Source organism: Osmerus eperlanus, chromosome 6 (assembly GCF_963692335.1).
Source record: "Osmerus eperlanus chromosome 6, fOsmEpe2.1, whole genome shotgun sequence".
Lineage (NCBI taxonomy): Eukaryota > Metazoa > Chordata > Actinopteri > Osmeriformes > Osmeridae > Osmerus > Osmerus eperlanus.
Window position 1 is genome coordinate 9,762,026 of NC_085023.1, and position 17,726 is coordinate 9,779,751.

General features: G+C 44.3%; 1 protein-coding gene across 2 annotated transcripts; it reads left to right on the forward strand.

Annotated features, from left to right (window-relative positions):
• Positions 1 to 211: 211 nt before the first annotated feature.
• On the forward strand, positions 212 to 15,320 carry pdzd7a (PDZ domain containing 7a). Of its 2 annotated transcripts, XM_062463348.1 has the most exons (17): positions 212 to 960; positions 1,543 to 1,616; positions 2,045 to 2,295; positions 2,414 to 2,551; positions 2,659 to 2,833; positions 3,386 to 3,562; positions 3,700 to 3,847; positions 4,904 to 4,964; positions 5,649 to 6,131; positions 7,556 to 7,741; positions 7,914 to 8,086; positions 8,625 to 8,716; positions 8,826 to 8,917; positions 9,012 to 9,080; positions 9,920 to 10,579; positions 10,824 to 10,924; positions 14,457 to 15,320. In XM_062463348.1, exons 3-17 carry the CDS (start codon positions 2,103 to 2,105, stop codon positions 14,622 to 14,624), a joined length of 2,916 nt encoding a protein of 971 aa, XP_062319332.1. In that variant the 5' UTR covers positions 212 to 960; positions 1,543 to 1,616; positions 2,045 to 2,102; the 3' UTR covers positions 14,625 to 15,320. The 2 variants fall into 2 exon arrangements, with proteins under 2 accessions (XP_062319332.1, XP_062319333.1); XM_062463349.1 differs by lacking the exon at positions 14,457 to 15,320 and having other exon boundaries at positions 212 to 1,616; positions 10,778 to 10,919.
• The last annotated feature ends 2,406 nt before the right edge of the window (positions 15,321 to 17,726 follow it).

A 17,726-nucleotide genomic window follows, 5' to 3' on the forward strand; every position in this document is an offset into this window, starting at 1 on the left:
ATATTTTAAAACCGGATTATGGACCGGGCAAATGGGGCCTGGGCCCAGGGGCCTCTGACCATTAGGGGCCTCGGGCTCCAAGCCCCGATGGCCCAATGGTCTGAGGCCCCTCAGACAATTTACTATGAATCCAAAATGTAGATTGATAGGCCAATAGTGATTGAATATGGGCCTTTTAACCCATCAAGTGACCCATATCTGCACTTTCAACACCTCAACCCTTACCAGGGCACCAGACTCCATCTAAACTCACCAGGGCCCCCTAGCTCCCCCTAAACTCATACCAGATTCACTAGCATCTAGACTTTGTAGAGACATTGCCGTGAATTGGACGGCAAATACAAAGACACCTCTGCCTTGGGGCCTCATATGTAGATCTGTCCGAAGATCAATAAAATCGTCGGCTGAATAAATAAAATTTAACATGCCTTATGTAATGTATCTAGCCAGTCAGGAGATGGCAGCATTAGACCAAGGAGACAAAACGATATTAGTTATCAGAAGAGAAGTCTGATAGAATGCCATATTGAACGGATATTTTCAGAAGCCTAATCGTGGTCCACATGGGCCTGTTTTTCTATTACTACGTAAATATTCTCAAATAGTCCACATATGTAATCCAATACAGATAATAATTTGGGATATGCAGTCACATAAACTCATTCTAAAGACAATAAACAGGCTTGTTATAAATTACCTTCAGGAAAAACACTCAGATCAGAGACACCACTAGGCCACGGAGTCATTAATTAAGTAATGCACACTGGTTCAGCAGCGCCTGTGCTTGTGTAATATGTTTACGCCTCCAAAGATAATTATTGTCATCCTTCCCAACAAATGAAATGTCACTAATGCGTCTAAGCAAGCCAAAGGTATCCAATCACAGATAGGGAGGAGGGGCAGTGCAAGCATATCTCCTGTCGGTCTCAGGTGAGGTCATTCAGCGCAACATGGATACAGGTAATGTTATCAACTTTCTTGAATAGTTTGCATGCATAGTTTTCATTGTTCGACCAGTCATAGTTAAATCATGTGAACATTATACTACAGCCTATTGTATCAGTTTAGTTACTCAGTGACCGATTAGGTGCTTGTTTTTGTGAACCAATGCATTACACTGATCGTGGTTAATTAAATGTTTTCATTACAATGCTCAGTATGTAGAATCTACACAGACATTAACACTTTTTTGAAGATTACCTTTTTATTTATTCAAACACAACATATTTTGCATGCCTTGGAATACGTTAATTAACGCGACTGTCTGGAGCGCTGTCCTAGGTGCTGATAACAAAACATTCGTAGCCTACAGTACGGTTCAGAAGACACAGCATGCTATTTGGGTGTTCATAATGACAATATAGATTACGAATAGGCTATGTTGCTATTCTACAATAATCGACAGTGTCAAATGTTGCAAAACCTTGAGGCGTCTCAACACAATTAAGCAGAAGAGGTCAAATACATTTGTTTTAGGTTTACTGATATAATAATGCGTGATGATTGTTTTATAGACCGTTGTCTTGACTGTTTGTGGATGAGTGATCAGAGCGTGAGGTGACGTCGAGGGAAGATCGGGGCCTCTGTCTCTTACGGCTTGAGCGCAAACGAACAGGGTGAGGATGGACTACTACTGACATGCAAACTATGGTCTATATTGAATATATATATATTGAACGGTCACGAATTTGGTTATCTCAAATATCTTGAATCAAATCTAGACCATTACATTGTGCAAATTACCTCTGTTGCATAATGGCATTGGATAACTCAACTTTTAATTCGAACCTTTAGCCCACCTGCTGATCCCAATAAAAAATGTCAGGGATAAACAGAAGAGCTCCACAAGTAATAATATAGTATGGATTTGAAGCTTGTGGCCTGAATGACTGATCCACCAACTCCTCACAAATATCCACCTTCTTCAACACCACCACTGGGCCAAAGCATTCCATCATCTTCTCACCGCCCATAGCTCCTCTACCTGGACCCCCAACCATTGCCCTCACCCTACATCCAGCCTCTTTCCCCCCCATCTGGACAGGACCCCCCAGTCTGCTCCTGGTCTGGATGAGTGTAAGGAGGGTATCTGGCCTCTTAGCATGGATCATTCCTCTGACCCATCCGGCTGGAGGGAGATGACGAATGGAGGGGGCCGCCCCCACCCCCACAATGGGGGTCAGGCAGGGGGGTCCCACACGGCCACGCGCTACATGCAGAAGAAGCAGCACCAACACAGGGCCAGGTCCTCCTCGCCCATGGGAAGAGTTATCCTCATCAATTCTCCAGTTGATGGTGAGCCTGGATCAGATCCAGCATTTAGGATCCTTCTCAGGTACAAGTTTTGATCCAATGTGGGAAGTCTTCAGGCACATGTCATGCTAATAATGTGTGTGTGTGTGCGTGCATGCAGGTGGAGATGAGAGCGCCGACCTCCACACAGTGACGGTCGACAAGAGTCCAGATGGGCGTCTGGGCTTCAGTGTGCGCGGTGGGTCAGAGCATGGCCTCAGCATCTTTGTCAGTAAGGTTGAGGACTACAGCTCCGCAGGTATGCTGGACACAGAAGACGTGGGTGTTTGTGTGTGCACGTGTGTTTGAGAGAGTGTGTTTGAGGCTAACCCCCCAGGCCCCACCCCCAATTTCTCCCCCTTCCAGAGCAGGCAGGCCTGTGTGTCGGGGACAAGCTGGTGGAGGTGAACGGCATTAGCCTGGAGACCATCACCATGAGCAGTGCAGTCAAGGTCCTGACTGGAAACAACCGCCTCAGGATGGTGGTGAGACGTGTGGGGAAAGTCCCTGGCATCCGCTACTCCAAGGAGAAGACCACCTGGTGAGAGCATTTGGGAACATTGGTAGATGTTGAGACCACCGTGTGGATTTGCTGCAACACACCAGCCTGGTCTGTATATGATTACACGTTGGTTTTATGTTCCTTTTAAATAGACACATGATAGGATTAGGATTTTGTGAATTCTTTAGTGGGTATTGATCTCTCTAGACACGAGCGTTCTGTTTACGTATGACATAATCACTTGATCGGCGTATTCCCTGACTTTTGATGGTTGCTACAGAGGTTATCTCACTCTCGGTATATATTGGTTTCATGCTGTTCCAGTGAATGGATTACTTCTCTGGCCTTTATGTCTGTCTCATTAATTGATAGCAGGGCAAGAGCTCAGTAGGGAATGAGGTTGCTGTGCACCGCTGTGTATTACAATTACCCAGAGTACGAGTTTCTGTGTGTATGTTGATTGAAAAGTGTATGTATTGGGTAAAAGTATGTCTGTATATGCCTGTTTTATTTATTTTTTATGTTAATGTAAATGTGTGTACTGTATATTGTGGTAAAAATGTGGATGTCTGTGTGCGTGTCTGTGTGCAGGGTGGATCTGATCCATAGACGCATGGTGGTGGAAGAGAGTGGCCGCACCCCATCAGAGGCCAGCTCAGACAGTGCCCTGCGCAGGATCATCCACCTGTACACCACCTCTGACGACTACTGTCTGGGCTTCAACATAAGGGGGGGCAAGGAGTTCGGCCTGGGAATATACGTCTCTAAGTATGGACACACACTGGCACATTCACACACACATATGCAAAGACACACACACGCACACGTTGTGAGCTTTTATCAGTGAACATACAGAGTAAACACACGTAAGTAATGCTGCCTCCCTGTGTGTGTTGTCTGGTCAGATTGGACCCTGGCGGGCTGGCAGAACAGCATGGCCTAAAGATGGGAGACCAGATCCTGGCAGCCAATGGTGTGAGCTTTGATGACATCACCCATAGCAATGCCGTGGAAGTTCTGAAGAGCCACACCCATATCATGTTGACCATCAGGGTGAGAGTGAACTGCACACAAAAATGTCCTCTCATATCAGAAGTTTCTAGAAAGTATGTTCTGGACTGTGTTCCCCATTTTCCTTTCTCCTTCCAGGTTGTTGCTCACTTCTACTGAGAGTAGAAAAGTAGACTTGTTATCGTTTTACTAATAAGATAATTTCTATCATATACATGACAGGCAGGCAAGCTTGTTACCCAATTTTAGGTGGGTTCCAATGTAACAATTAAAGTTTTAAGTACCCAGACACATTAATGAACACGTTTAACAACATCATTTTGTCTTGTATGCGGGAGTGAGACAGAGGGAGATTGCATATTAAGCAGTTTGCTGGCTCAGGGCCCATGACATTCCTACTTGTGTGTGTGTATGTGTGTGTTTGTTAATAAGTCCAATCCAGAGAAGGCAGGGATGTGTTTACTAATGTGTACGGGTTTGTGTGTTTGTTTGTGTGAGTGAGAGAGTGGTCTCCAAGCTCTGGCATTCCTGTGTACTCACTTTACGCTTCTCCTCTCAGGTTCCTCGTGTGAAAAACAGCCAGGGCCGACGTTCATTATTCACAAGGCAGAAAGGGATCAGGTTATAATCAGCAGAAAGCCTTGTTTTATGTGTTTCCTTGGGCCTGTGTTGGCCCCCATTGTGGCACAAAACTTCTGACACTCCATGGTTGGGTTGTTAAACGCCCTGTACACCTGGTATGCTTATGCCCTTTGTGGAAGGTCTCTGAGCTCTAGACTGACTGATTCTTGACCCACAATTAAGAGGGTTCTGAGGGTTAAATCAGTTTATTGTGGGAGCTTGAAGGTAGTCATGAGCTACCAACGTTTGACTCAATGGAGCCTTCTGGCCAAAAGCAGGTTGCAAGGACATTAAGGAACTTTACTTAAGCTATTGACAAGTGAAAGTCTGCCATGTGGCTGTGTTGCTCTTTCACTATTTTTTTCTGTCTTTCTCTCTTTCTATCACCTCCACTCCATCTTTCCCTCTTTCACTCCCTCTCAGACAGAGCTGTTGTAGTGAAATGATTGTACTGTTGTTGACCTTTGACCCTAACAGGAAGCTGGACGTTATCCAGCCTACAAGGAGATGGTGGCAGAGTACAGCTGGCTCAACAAATGTATGTCTACATCCACAACAATCCTATGTAGTAAAATATTTAAATAAATAAGTAATTCGAACATAACAATTTAATTCACAGAAAATTGTTTGGCCAAGTTACCAGTTTTTACACGGTCTATAACAAGTTACATTTGGTATTACAGTATTACTTTTGCCACATGTTTCCTACTTAAACTAAATCTCTGCAATATATTTCTTCTTGCAAAACTACTATTCTCTAGTTCTTCTCTTCTCTGTCTGAAAATGGGCAGGGATTATGCTGTTTGTGCCCAGAGGCAGATGGGTCGTCAATGTTCTTACATGGAGGTTGGCTGTGTCTGCTCAGGATATGTGAATTTAGAGACATTTATTTTTACTATTATTTCTTTCATGTCTCCACTCTCATGTATCCTCTGTACCCCAAGCCAATGGGATTAGCCTATGTCATGAGTTCAGCCAGATGTCAGTCTGTACCAAGACATCCTTTGACAGTGTGAAATACATGGAGGATTTATGCATCTAGAGGATTGCTGTGGCTAACTCCAGCTTTGGTCATTTGAGTACATACTCAGTCAGAGAATGATGTTGTGCTCAGTTTAAGAATGTCATACTGCACTGCTGAATAAACTCTATTGTATACTATTATTCATTTATAAGTTCATTTTTTGCTTTGTTTCCAACCAAATCTTGCCACCTTCCACAGTGGCCAATGGAGGTCCTCCCTCCTCCTCTCAGGGGTCCGACTCCTACTCCTCCGCCTCCTCCCTGTCCTCCGGCACTCCCGTCAGCTCCCTCAGTGGTCTCTCCCAGGTCCTCTTTCCCCCGCTTTTCGGCTCAGAGATGGTGGATGTCTGTGTCTCTACTGAGGACCGCTCCCGACGGCCCAGTACCACTGAGCGCACAAACGAGACTCAGACAGACCCCTCTGAACACCCTGACCAGCCCTCGCCTCGCAGTTCCCATGTAGATAGGCTGGTCCCCACCGAAACCAGTCGGACGCTCGGCGCTACCATGTTACTGAAGGACACCATGATTCGGGGGAAAGGGGAGGGGCCCGTGGAAACAAGGACACTGTCTGCTGGGGAACATGAAGTAGCGAAGGACTCCACTAAAACGGCAGTCCTTATGGCCCTGAGCAGACCACGCAAGCCTATTCGGCGTTCCCAGAGCCACATCACTGTGACAGGTGAGCAACATGGGCTCCTGAAGCCTTCTCTTGTAAACAATTACAAAGCAAAGCAGTATTAATGTAGAGTTGAATTGGTTAAACTTCCTGCTACTATAAATACAGCCCACCCATGCCATCAAGTTGCTGAAAAGGTGGTCATGGAGTGAGTCAAAGGACCTGAGACTGAACCCTGGGAAGGGCAAATGAGGAAGGAAGCTAAACTGATGAGCAATGCAATGACACATGTCACATTAAGAGAAGGTACCCATGTACTCTTGTTTTTGTTAAGTTTAAACCCAGCCAGAAACAGTGCAGTGAAACTATCCAGCAGCTCCTTGCATCGGCTTTTGTCTTTGCCACAGCAGAGGTTACCCAAGGTTCAGTGTCTGTACTGGCACCGCACCTACAGCACCTGTAGCCCGGGGTAACCAGATACCCTTCAGGGCTTTAGGAGATCCCCTCCACAGTACAGACTGCTCACCCTCTTATGACCCCTTGCCTCTCAAGAAAGTAAACAAAAAACAACAACTATAGTCCCTGACACCAAATTGGGACTACAACTATATCTGATCAGTTTATCCTCGCTTATCGCCAACCTTAATGATTCTATCACATTTCCAGTTAAATACAGTTCTTCAAGGGAACCTAGTCTCTAGTTTTATATTGTTCTTTAAAGATTAGATGCTAACACATATCATTGTGATTCTGGATCGTGTAAAATGAGGGCTGTCCAACCTCCTGGAGATCCAACCTTAGTCCTGTATTATTTCCTAACCTAATCCAGCACACCTTATTCTAATACTTATCTGGTTGAGGAAAAATTGACATACAATAGTTTGGAAAAGGGTTGGTCAGCCATGGCTTAAATATTCAATATCACTGGATGGTCTTTCCCCTGGGAGCGAAGATTCAGTGCAGAGAACTCAGAGGCTGACTGCCAGATAGATCTCCACTCATAGAGGGGTGTGTGTGTCATTTTTGTTACAGGTTTATGCGTCGCGGTGAGCAGGGTTTTGTGCAAAGAGTAATCTATTATGCCTTGTACGTCCCATAAATATGAAAATCAATTTATGCTCTTTTTGCATGAGCAACTGACACTGCATAGTTATGCAGTTACAGTAACTTGCTCCTAGCCCACGACATTCCTACATTGTGTGTGTGTGGGTAACTTGTCTAGAGCAGTCAAGTGTATGAACATTTGTGTATTGTTTGCGTGTGTGTGTGACATCCTGTAGCTCTTCTATCCTAGTGCTCAATCCTTGATTTACCTCAACTTAGATCATTATTTAATTTCTGTTTAAAGAGTAATAGAAAAACAGTTGTATACTGTATCTTGCTTATCCTGAGCCTTGGGGCCTGGAGCTTCTCATTTAGAGGAGTGGGTAGGGGTGGGGTGCTTTGTATTAAGATGAACCTCTTTTCCTTTCTGTCCCATCCTCTAGAGGACAAGCTGAAGAAGAAGAGACAGCAGAAAGAGAAAAGCACGGAGGGCAGTAAGACCCTGCGGCGCTCCAAGACCTTTGTCAACCTCCTGTTCAAGAGGGAGCGCAGGAGAGAAAAGAGAGATACAGGGATGGATGAGACCCACAGGGGGCGCTCCAAATCCCCCTCCCACCACGCCGATAGAGGTTAGATAAGGAAAATGAAGAATAACATACATTGTACATACAGTGGAGCAAATCATGCACTCATGATCCAAAGCAAAGACACAGTAACATTCTGTGTAATGTCCCACTCTCAGCCTCACACTGTACAGGAGCACCCAAAATGTCATCCTCCACACTTCTCCTGCCCTCTCAGATAAGGACCGGGGACGTCCCTTCCAGCTGCTGACCTCACCTCGGGAGACCCGGGCCGGGGTGAGGGACAGCATTCCCCAGCCACTACTTGAGGCCCTGGACCACGTGGAGGACATAGCCAAGAAACTGCTGAGCCAAGATGAGGTCTCTGCTGTGATGAGACACTGCAGGCGGGTGAGACCTTGAGCCAAAATGACTGCCATAGATGCCATAGTTTAATTTGCTGCCATTTGAATGCGCCCAGGAAGTTTGTAATACCAGTAACACTGATGAGAGCTAAGCTTTCTGTAGACTGCAGGTGAGACTGAAGAGTGGTGTGTACAGTGTTTCTCGTCTAATGGAGCCTTAATGGAGTCTCTCAAAGCGATGGATGGTGACTGTCAATTATGACTAGGGTCATATGTTAAGGATCACCGGATACCTGCCTCTCTCTCTCTCTCTCTCTCTCTCTCTCTCTCTCTCTCTCTCTCTCTCTCTCTCTCTCTCTCTCTCTCTCTCTCTCTCTCTCTCTTCTCTGCCACATTCACTCTCTACTTTACTCCTCCACTCTAAAAAGGATCAACCCCATAGCCAACGTGAGGATATAAGATCCTGCTTAAACCAGGATCATTGAAGAGCTATTTAAAATTCCAAATCCTTCCTTTGTTCTACATCATGAGACAAGGTACTGACTATAGCATTTGTCCCTTTTTTCTGTCTTTTTCTTACTCAGTTTTTGTCGGAACGTGTGGTGGCAGACCTAGTGCGTCCCCTTCTAGCTATCCTGGACAGGCCAGAGAAACTGTTGCTCCTGAGAGAGATTAGGTGAGATGTGTGTATGTGTGAGTTTTACTGTGCAATGTAGGCATGTATGTGTGTGTAGTTGTGTAAACACAGTACAATGTGGGTCATTTGCATTCTCTGTGCCTTGCAGAATGCTGATCCCTGCTACAGAGCTGATTCGTTTTGACAGCATGGTCATGCCTTTTGAACTAGAAGCCTATGAAATTTTGAAGAGTCGCTCAGGTAAGTTGAACATAAAAAACATATTGTATAAAGCACCGTTTATGTTTTGTATGGTGTGTAGCCTAAAGTGTGTTGTATACCTCTCCCTTCTCAGTGAGGTCTCCTGCTCTGCGTTCCCCCCGCACTGGGACTCCCAGACGACACCTCATCACCTCTATCCCAGGTTTGTTGATCTCTCTCTCTCTCTCTCTCTCTCTCTCTTTATCTTTCTCTGTCTCTCTCTCTTTCTCTCTCTCTCTCTCTCTGGCTGGTCTTTCACTGATCCCTTTAGGATATTAAATAACTGGAACTGGGCTTATCCTTCTCTATATTCTCCTCTTCTCTATCCCTCTGTACGTCCTGGCCCATCTCATATCCTGACTGAACATCGGCACACACTGCCCATATCCTGTCCCTGGCATTTTGTACTCCCTTCCTATCTGTAGACACACACCCACACACACTTATGCGCACACACACACACACACAGTTCTTCTCAGATTACAGGGGCCTGTGCTGAAGCAAGGCTTGTGTTACGTCTCTAACACAAAGAACAGAGAGGGGCAGTGGTGAGTTTTAAACGTGCGCGGGTTGCTTGTGTGGAGCTTAAACAATATGAGGGCTGCTTTAAGCTCTTCACAAACCAGCCCCATTCAAGAGTTACAGACAGAGAGCAGGCATTCAATACCGCCTAGCATGACCACCCCGGCCGTCTCACCCTTTAGGTCAGGGGTCAGGGGTCAGTTGACATCATCATGGGGAAGGAAGTTGACATGGCAAAGGCCAGGTGGTGGACGTTTATAGACAGGTCAAGGGGACCGACCTCAGAGAGGGAAAGATGCATGAAAATTGCCCATGTTGCGAATAGCACAATATCGGTTTTGTATCTCGATTGTATATGACGCAGAGAACTCCAGTTCAGTGTTCCAACAGAGAGGCTTGGGATGGAACTGTGACTGGGTGTTTAACTCATTGTACTGTGGATCTGTGGGGTTACAGTGGAACTGTGTGTGTGTGTTCAAGATTACAGAGGTGGTTTCCTGCTCCAGCCTGTCCAGAATCAGGAGAAAGACCATCAGCTCATTGAAGACCTGGAGAGACTGCATGTGTCTGGCCTCCAGGTGGGACCTATGCCCCCCTCCCGTGCCTTCACCCCCCTCCTGGACATCCCTGTGGACGGCTACACCCCCTCTGTCCTGCGCCCCACCTCCCGTTCGCCAAGCCCGTCGCCCTCCCAAAACTGGCTCCTTTCTGAGTCCCCATACAGCACCCTACAAGGACGGCAGAGTCACCAACCCCCCCGTGCAAGAGACAATTGTACGTCCCGGCAAGATGAAACTTCCATGCTGTCTGTGGACAGGGGAGATACCACTCCTGAGCGGGGGAGGTCTACCGTGAGGAATGGCCATCGGAGGTCTAGGAGCGACGTTAGCCCTGAGAGTATAGCTGGAAGGAGCAGGAAAGGAGACGGATACACAGAGGTCAGCATGTACGTTCCCACGGCAAGACGCGGGCGACCCCCCCTCAATCCGGTGTATGAGCCCCCCCAGGACACAGGCCCCTCCAAGGGAGGAGGGAGGGGGCAGCAGGTGAATGGTCACCATGGAATGTCGACAGCAACTCCTGTTCCCCAGGAGTATGAAATAACCACGGTGACCATCTCCAAGACCAAACAGTCCCTGGGTAAGCAGAACACCCGTAGCTCCTGTATGTTCCTCATCTCACCAGCAGAGGGAGATGCAGAAAATTACCCATTCCAAAACTAATCTTTCGAGAAACAAACGTTAATATGGGAAGCCCCAGAGGATTTGTGTTGGCTTTAGAATTAGCACTGTACTCAACTGAAAGTCTCGTGTGGGAATAATTATTTGATCTACACAGATTCTTGTGTGCGCTGACCTGCAGAGAGATCTCTGTGTGTCTGCAGGTATCAGCATCTCTGGAGGGATGGAGTCCAAGGTCCAACCCATGGTGAAGATAGAGAAGATATTCCCTGGAGGAGCTGCTTCTACCTGTGGGGGACTCAAGGTGAGGAGGCAGACCAGAAACAATGTTTGCATGCCATGCGTGTATTGTATGTACAATACTGTATGTATGTTTGTATGTTTCTATGTTTGTATGTATATGTATATGTATATGTATATGTATATGTATATGTATATGTAAGTGTATGTGTATGTGTGTGTATGTGTATATGTACAGTACTGTGCATAAGTCTTGGGCACCCAAGAGTTTTTACACAAATAATGTCTTATACTGTATTTCTTCAATTAAATGCTACAGCTTTTCTTGAATTACATGTTTCGATGACGGCGGTGTATACACGAGGGCAGCTTTTATTATTATTATTTAATCTGGAATTAAGAACAACACAGGAATTGCGCAAAGCAGTTTATTAATTAGTAGGTGACATCTCTGGTGTCGCCTACATCTCTGGTGAGGAGGCAGATGAGGATACTAATAGTGATGCAGAAAGTTTTGTACCGTACCTATTTGTAGTAAAAATAAATTAGAATGATAGTAAATCTAAATTTCATGTTGCTGCATTTTTTTGTTTAGGTGTATCAGATTTGAATGCATTTTTAATCAAAGAAATATATGTAATATATATTTTCTATTTGTGCAGCAGTATAAAAGTGCAATTTTGCTAAACTTTTTGTTAAATTTTTAAATGTCATTATTTCTTAGCATTTTTCCTTAACCTTTTTTTAATTTTTTATTGTGCCTAAGACTTTTGCACAGTACTGTGTGTGTGTGTGTGCGCGTGTGTCTATGTATGCATGTATGTATGAATGTTGTCTGGCTCTCAGTGTTTTGTGCTGTGGTTATGAGGCTCTTTGGGAGAGTGATGGAGCATCGAAGAGTGGAGAGAGAGGGAGGAGGGAAGGAGAGGAGAGATGAGTAGTGCCATCTCGCATGGCCTGTCTCCTTCATCATTGATGAGGTACATGAGTGCGGCCTGCTAATGGTCTGCTAATACATTGTATTATCATAGACTGACCTCACAGTGACTCATCATAATAATTTGAACCTCCATTGGTGGGACACAAACACACACACCTAAAATCAGTTTATCCAAACCCAAAGTCAAAAAGTCAAAGACTAGAGGAAGATAGACAAACTCAACATCTTTATTAGTTGCATGGTAAAGTAATGATTCCAAAAGACACTGTGACAGAGGAAAAGGTAATCATCCAGAAGTCGCAGTTCAAGGTTAGACGAGGGTGATGTTTCTGAAACAGTACCACCACACTAATGTGACCTACAATACCAGGTCACAGCCTGTTGATCCCAGGTGTGTGTGTGTGTGTGTGTGTGTGTGTGTGTGTGTGTGTGTGTGTGTGTGTGAAGACAGCTAGCTATCAAGTGACAGCACTTCCCAGGTCCAGTAGAGTAGAGCGTCAAACATCCCGGGTATCTGGTGTTGGCTAAGCCTTTCAGTTTCCAAGATCTTCCCTTCTAAGTCCCTCTCTCTCTAACACACACACTTTCTTTGTCACACACGCACACGCACACACACACACACAGAAGGTGGGAGAAAGAGAGAGAGAGAGACAGACTGAGGAGGGAGGGATGGAAAGAGGAGGAGAAAGGGAGTCCACGGAAAACAGAGGTTTGGTTCGTTTAGTGTTCTACCACGTGTCTGGCCCCTGACTTGTGTGTGTTAACTCAGCGTCACACCTTGCAGGCTCTGCCTGCTCTCAAACCCATATCTGGTCCCTATCTTTGGGCTGTCTCACACACACTGAGAGCACGGTGGAAGTGCTGCATCCATCTGTAAACACGTTTCCTGTGCCCCTCGTTCCTGTCTGATAATAGCTGCACCAGGGACCAAGGCTCAGGACATGGTGTGTGTGTGCTGTGTTGTATGTGTGTGTGGGTGTCTGGACAAGGTGCTGGACCCTAGGTCCAACCTCCCCTTATCAGTCTATGGAGGGCAGGTAGACACAATGTGTGTGTGTTTATGAGTGTGTCACGTGCTTATCACTCCCCTTACCTCCTCTTATCGAGTGTGAAATACAGGATGTATTGTCCATTTAGGCTCTGTAATCACTTCTGTCCACCACCTCCTCTCATCCACTCATCCTCTTCTCCTTTGGCTTATAGCCAATAATAAGGGCACCCTAGAGGTCTAGCTGGAGTTTTACGTGACACAGCTTTAATCCACAACAATCCACAGCACCCATAGCTTCACTGCAGCCCAAGAGTGTGTTTATTCAAATCTGCATGTGTCATCCCTCATTCATGCTCTTAGCCAAGTTCGACTTATAATTAATAAGCAGTGTACACACTACTCAGCGGGGATTAGAGCGTCTTCTGAGGACGTCCTTGTGGGTGTCACCCAGACACACGGTATGGACAGGACAGCATGGCCCCCCGCTTCGCATCCAGGCCAACAACTTATTTTCTCCCCCATTGATAATCCCCATAAACGTGTTTAGAACAACCAATCTCTGATGCACTTTCGAATAGATCAGACGGATCCTCTCTTGTGCAGAGTGGTACACTTCTGCAGGGATAGAATTGGTGAACGATGCCAACTGGCCGCAAAGACGTTAGAGCCCAAATGTAGTCTCCATCAAATGTCACAAAGAAGAGTCAGATTAGATTTGGTCCTATTTAATCTAAAAACATTACTTGCTGGAATTGAAATTCACCTCCTAATCTCCTCTTTAGTTAAATGGATATAAAACTTTATTTATTTATTGGTCTCAAATGAACCAGTAAATACGGTAGTGTTATGGGTCAGCAGACTTGAGCAAACAAACAGGCTCAAAGCCTGTTGGACCACAAACACATTTTATACGGCAGTTCCCTAGTTTAACAATAGCCTTCATTTTGAACGTCAATTTACTCATTAACATCTCATTTTTAAACAACTTTACATGATGACAGACAATATGGAAGCAAGGTGTAATAATATTAGACTATGTTAGACCTAATGAAGACAGATAAGAGTTGATATCATTCCACCAAACATTAGCCTACTGTGTCGGTGTGGGAGGTGGAGTGAGACAAGCAGGTGCATCCTAAACAATGCTGATGACATCACAGGAAGTTCCTCTCTTCAGGGCTCTTGAACTTTGCTGTACTGTGCTCCCTTCCTGCAGAAAAAGAAGGAAAAAGTCCTGTGTGTGTGGTTTGTAACTGTGTTTCTGTGTGTGTTTTATTCACTGCACAATAATACACAACCCCAGTGCACCAGAAAGAAGGAATGAGGGATGGATATCAGGAAGAAGAAAGAGCAAGTTAAATCAGAGGGAAAAAAGATGGAGAGAGTACAGAGAGTAATTGATCACAAGTGAAGAAGATGGAGATCATGGAAAAACAGAGAGCAGTTAAGCATGCAAAGCAATATGTAATGTATGTTTATGCATTGTGAGCACACCTGTTTTCTGTGTGTGTGTATGTGAGTTCCTGCTGTTTCATACAAGCCAATGCTGCCTCCTGTGTGCAAGCTTGCCCTTGCTGGTCCTTTTGTTTGTGTCCTTGTCGATGTGTGAATGGTTCTCAACTCTAACCCGTGGGTGTGTGCTTGAATGTGTGTTTGTGCTTGCAGGCTGGATTTGAGCTGGTGTCTGTGGATGGAGAGTCTCTCCAGGGTGTGACTCATCAGCATGCAGTCGATGTGATTCGCCGGGCGTTCAGTAATAAGGCCAAAGACCCCATGGTGTTTGTGGTCAAGGTCCCCAAGGGAGTCAGCAACACTAGAAACCCAGCTGAGTGACTGCAAGTCCTGCCTGTCCGAAAGCTACGCTACTGGCCAAAGAAGAGATGGCAACCTGATGACCAAGCAAAGCCCCCAACTGGAACAACACTACAAAACAGATGATGGACTTTGAGAGTTCCTCTCAAAATATACTCAGTTTATTGAGTTGCTTGTAATTTTCTTGAAAAATTGCATGAATATAACATTTTGTAATACTGTAGTTAATTTTAATATATTTCAATTTCAATTGTAATAAATAAATACAAACATTTGTTACTCTGTAAAGATTTGGAGCTAACACTACGAGTGGACTATGAAGAGCTTTGCATTTAATCTTTAACAGTTTCCTTCATGTAAAATGTAATATTTTTTACCTCATGGTGTAACTGGTTCGTGAAGCATCCACCATCCGCACACTTCTCCCTGGTAGAGAGCATCTCAGTTCAGCTACAGTACAGCCTTGCCAGCCAAAGGATTAAGCTCTTGCCGACGTTATGAGATTTTACCCAAATGAAACCCCAGTATTATGTTAATACTGATCATTTTTTGGTTTAGTTGACGTCTAAGGGGATTATTACAAATTACGGCCCTGTATTTTTGGTGCTCTATATTTCTGGCAGCCGGGCCCTGTTTCATGAGTAGTCTGCCACTTTAGGGGCTTGACTACACACTGCTGTGGCCAGTGGGGATTCTCAGGGGCAGCCAGGGGCTGGGGGAAGGGTGGGGTGAGAGGAGCCATGACTGGATGGAGCCTGGTGGAGTGGGATAGCATGGACTGGAGAGATGGGCAGTGAGACAGAGAGGGACTTGGTTATGGCATGAGTCTGGCTTGTCACAAACCATAATGTTAACTCTGGTCTCTGTTACACATACATGCGTGCAATACAGTATGATAACTATCTAATACTATTCATTCAAGATCAAATTCCTTTAGATACATTCATATCCCAGTCATACATATTGTAAGTTGAACGCAATAAATGTTTAACTTGCTCCCCACTGTGCTTTTCAATTGTTAACGAGCATTCAAACCACAGAAATATCATAATGTAATTTTTGTTCTTTATTTAAAAACACAGTCATTTTGTTCAAGAACAAGGAAATCTACATGAACTACATACACTATATGGATTAATGAAGAAACAAAACACTACAAACAAAATAATATATACACACAATGGAAAGAAAAAACAACACATAAAAACAAATGCTTTGGTCTAGTCACAGTGGCTACATTTGAAATTTATATTTTGATTTAACAAAAGAGAAGAATATGTCACAGCATACCATGCACATATTTCAGTTTAAGGTATTTACAGAGGAGTCATGAATTATGAAAGTGTTAAAAAGAGCACAGAACAACCAGTGTTCTGAAAAAGTAGGGTCCCTTTTTGATGACATCATGTTTGTGTCCTGGTAGACAGTACCTAGGTTATATCCACATTCAGAGAGGACAAGCTGGACTCCTGTTAACAGTCTGGGCCAGATGTCTGTGACTGAGATTGTGGGTTCAGTCGGTCCAATGTCTAGAATCTACACCACCTCTCCATCCAAAATCAATTATCTGGCTATTCTTTTTTGATAAAAATATCTGCACAATGCAAAAGGTCTCAGCTAAAACAGTGACAGGTCTTCAAGAAATTGAGAGCTCATTAGCTTGTGATTTGTTTGAGTTTAGATAAAGTGTAGATGAAATGTATAAGGACTTGGACCACACTGACTATGATAAGCCTGTAGAAGTGAAGACTATTATTCATTTGTGAAAGACAGTATATTAACTATAAATTGTTAGATGATATTAAATGCATCTTGTGTTAATATATATATAAGTAAGCTCATCCAAAATGACTTCCTTAACACCCTCAACCATTGCTGACTCTGGTCTGCTGTTTTCTAAACCATCAAAGAACAAAAAACTTTGAAGATGTCCCAGTCTGCAAGAAGTACTGTATTCTTACAGCCAAAAGAAATATCAATGACAAAGCAGAGAGGACAGTGTGCTCACCACCGTAAACATTGCCTTGAATCAAAGTGTTGGTAGTTTTGTCTACACAGAGTGGAGTAAAATTGTAGACTGGGAATTATTTCATCATGCATATGTTGTTTGGTTCACTCTATTGAGTCTCCTTCAATTAGCGATTGATGGGTCGTTTGTAACCCATGCGGTGCTGTGTCGATAGATAGAACTCTTTATACTTTGTATATTAAACCTACACTCGTTCTGGTGCTACCACAAAATATTTTCAGGTGCTATATAAAAAAATATACATCATCATACAGTTTCATATATATTTCTATTAATCCTTCTTAAAGACTCTGCTCCCTAAAATAAAATAAAACCTTTCCCATCCCTCTCAGCCAAACCAAGACCAGTGTTAAAATGCAGAAGCAGAAAGTACAATCGACTAAAACTTCCAATGTTCTGCTATCAAACCTTTATCACACACACCCCTACAGCCCATCCTCACCTGGAGCAGCTGAAACGGGAAGAAGACATGCACACATGCCATCCACACTACAGTATCACTACAACACGCCCCGCCTGTATACAGTACAGACTGACAGAATGACAGTCAAGGAAAGATTAGGAAGACAGTGAAAATCTTTTTTGGGGGAAGGGGCTTTTTGGAAGGAAGGACAAGGGACTAAATACAAAACAAACAATTCACTGCAATTTTTCCACAGTGTATTATAGGAAGCAACTAAATCTGCCTTGTAAGGCCCTACATTGGAGTCACCCTGTTATCTTCTGATAGGAACGATTGTTCTAGTGAACTAGAGACAGATCAGAGGGAGAAAGCTGTCATGCCCATCAGTGATAAGAGTTCTTGTGCAAAAACAATCCCTGGTTTGGTTGTTTTTAGAGACCAAACTCTTTATTTTGCTGCTGGAGACCACTGCCCTGTTGTTGCTATGTCGTAACAGTTATCATACATTCCATTCCAGACACTCAGCAGTATTTCCACAGCTGGGATTAGACTGGTCTGGGATGTTTTATGTGGGACATATTAACCAGTATGGAGTGTTTTGGTAACATCTCTCTGCGAGTACTGCTTGACCTGCTAAGCCACACAACACAGTAGTGCGTGAACCCACGGTGTTTGGTGTTGTTCTCTGTTC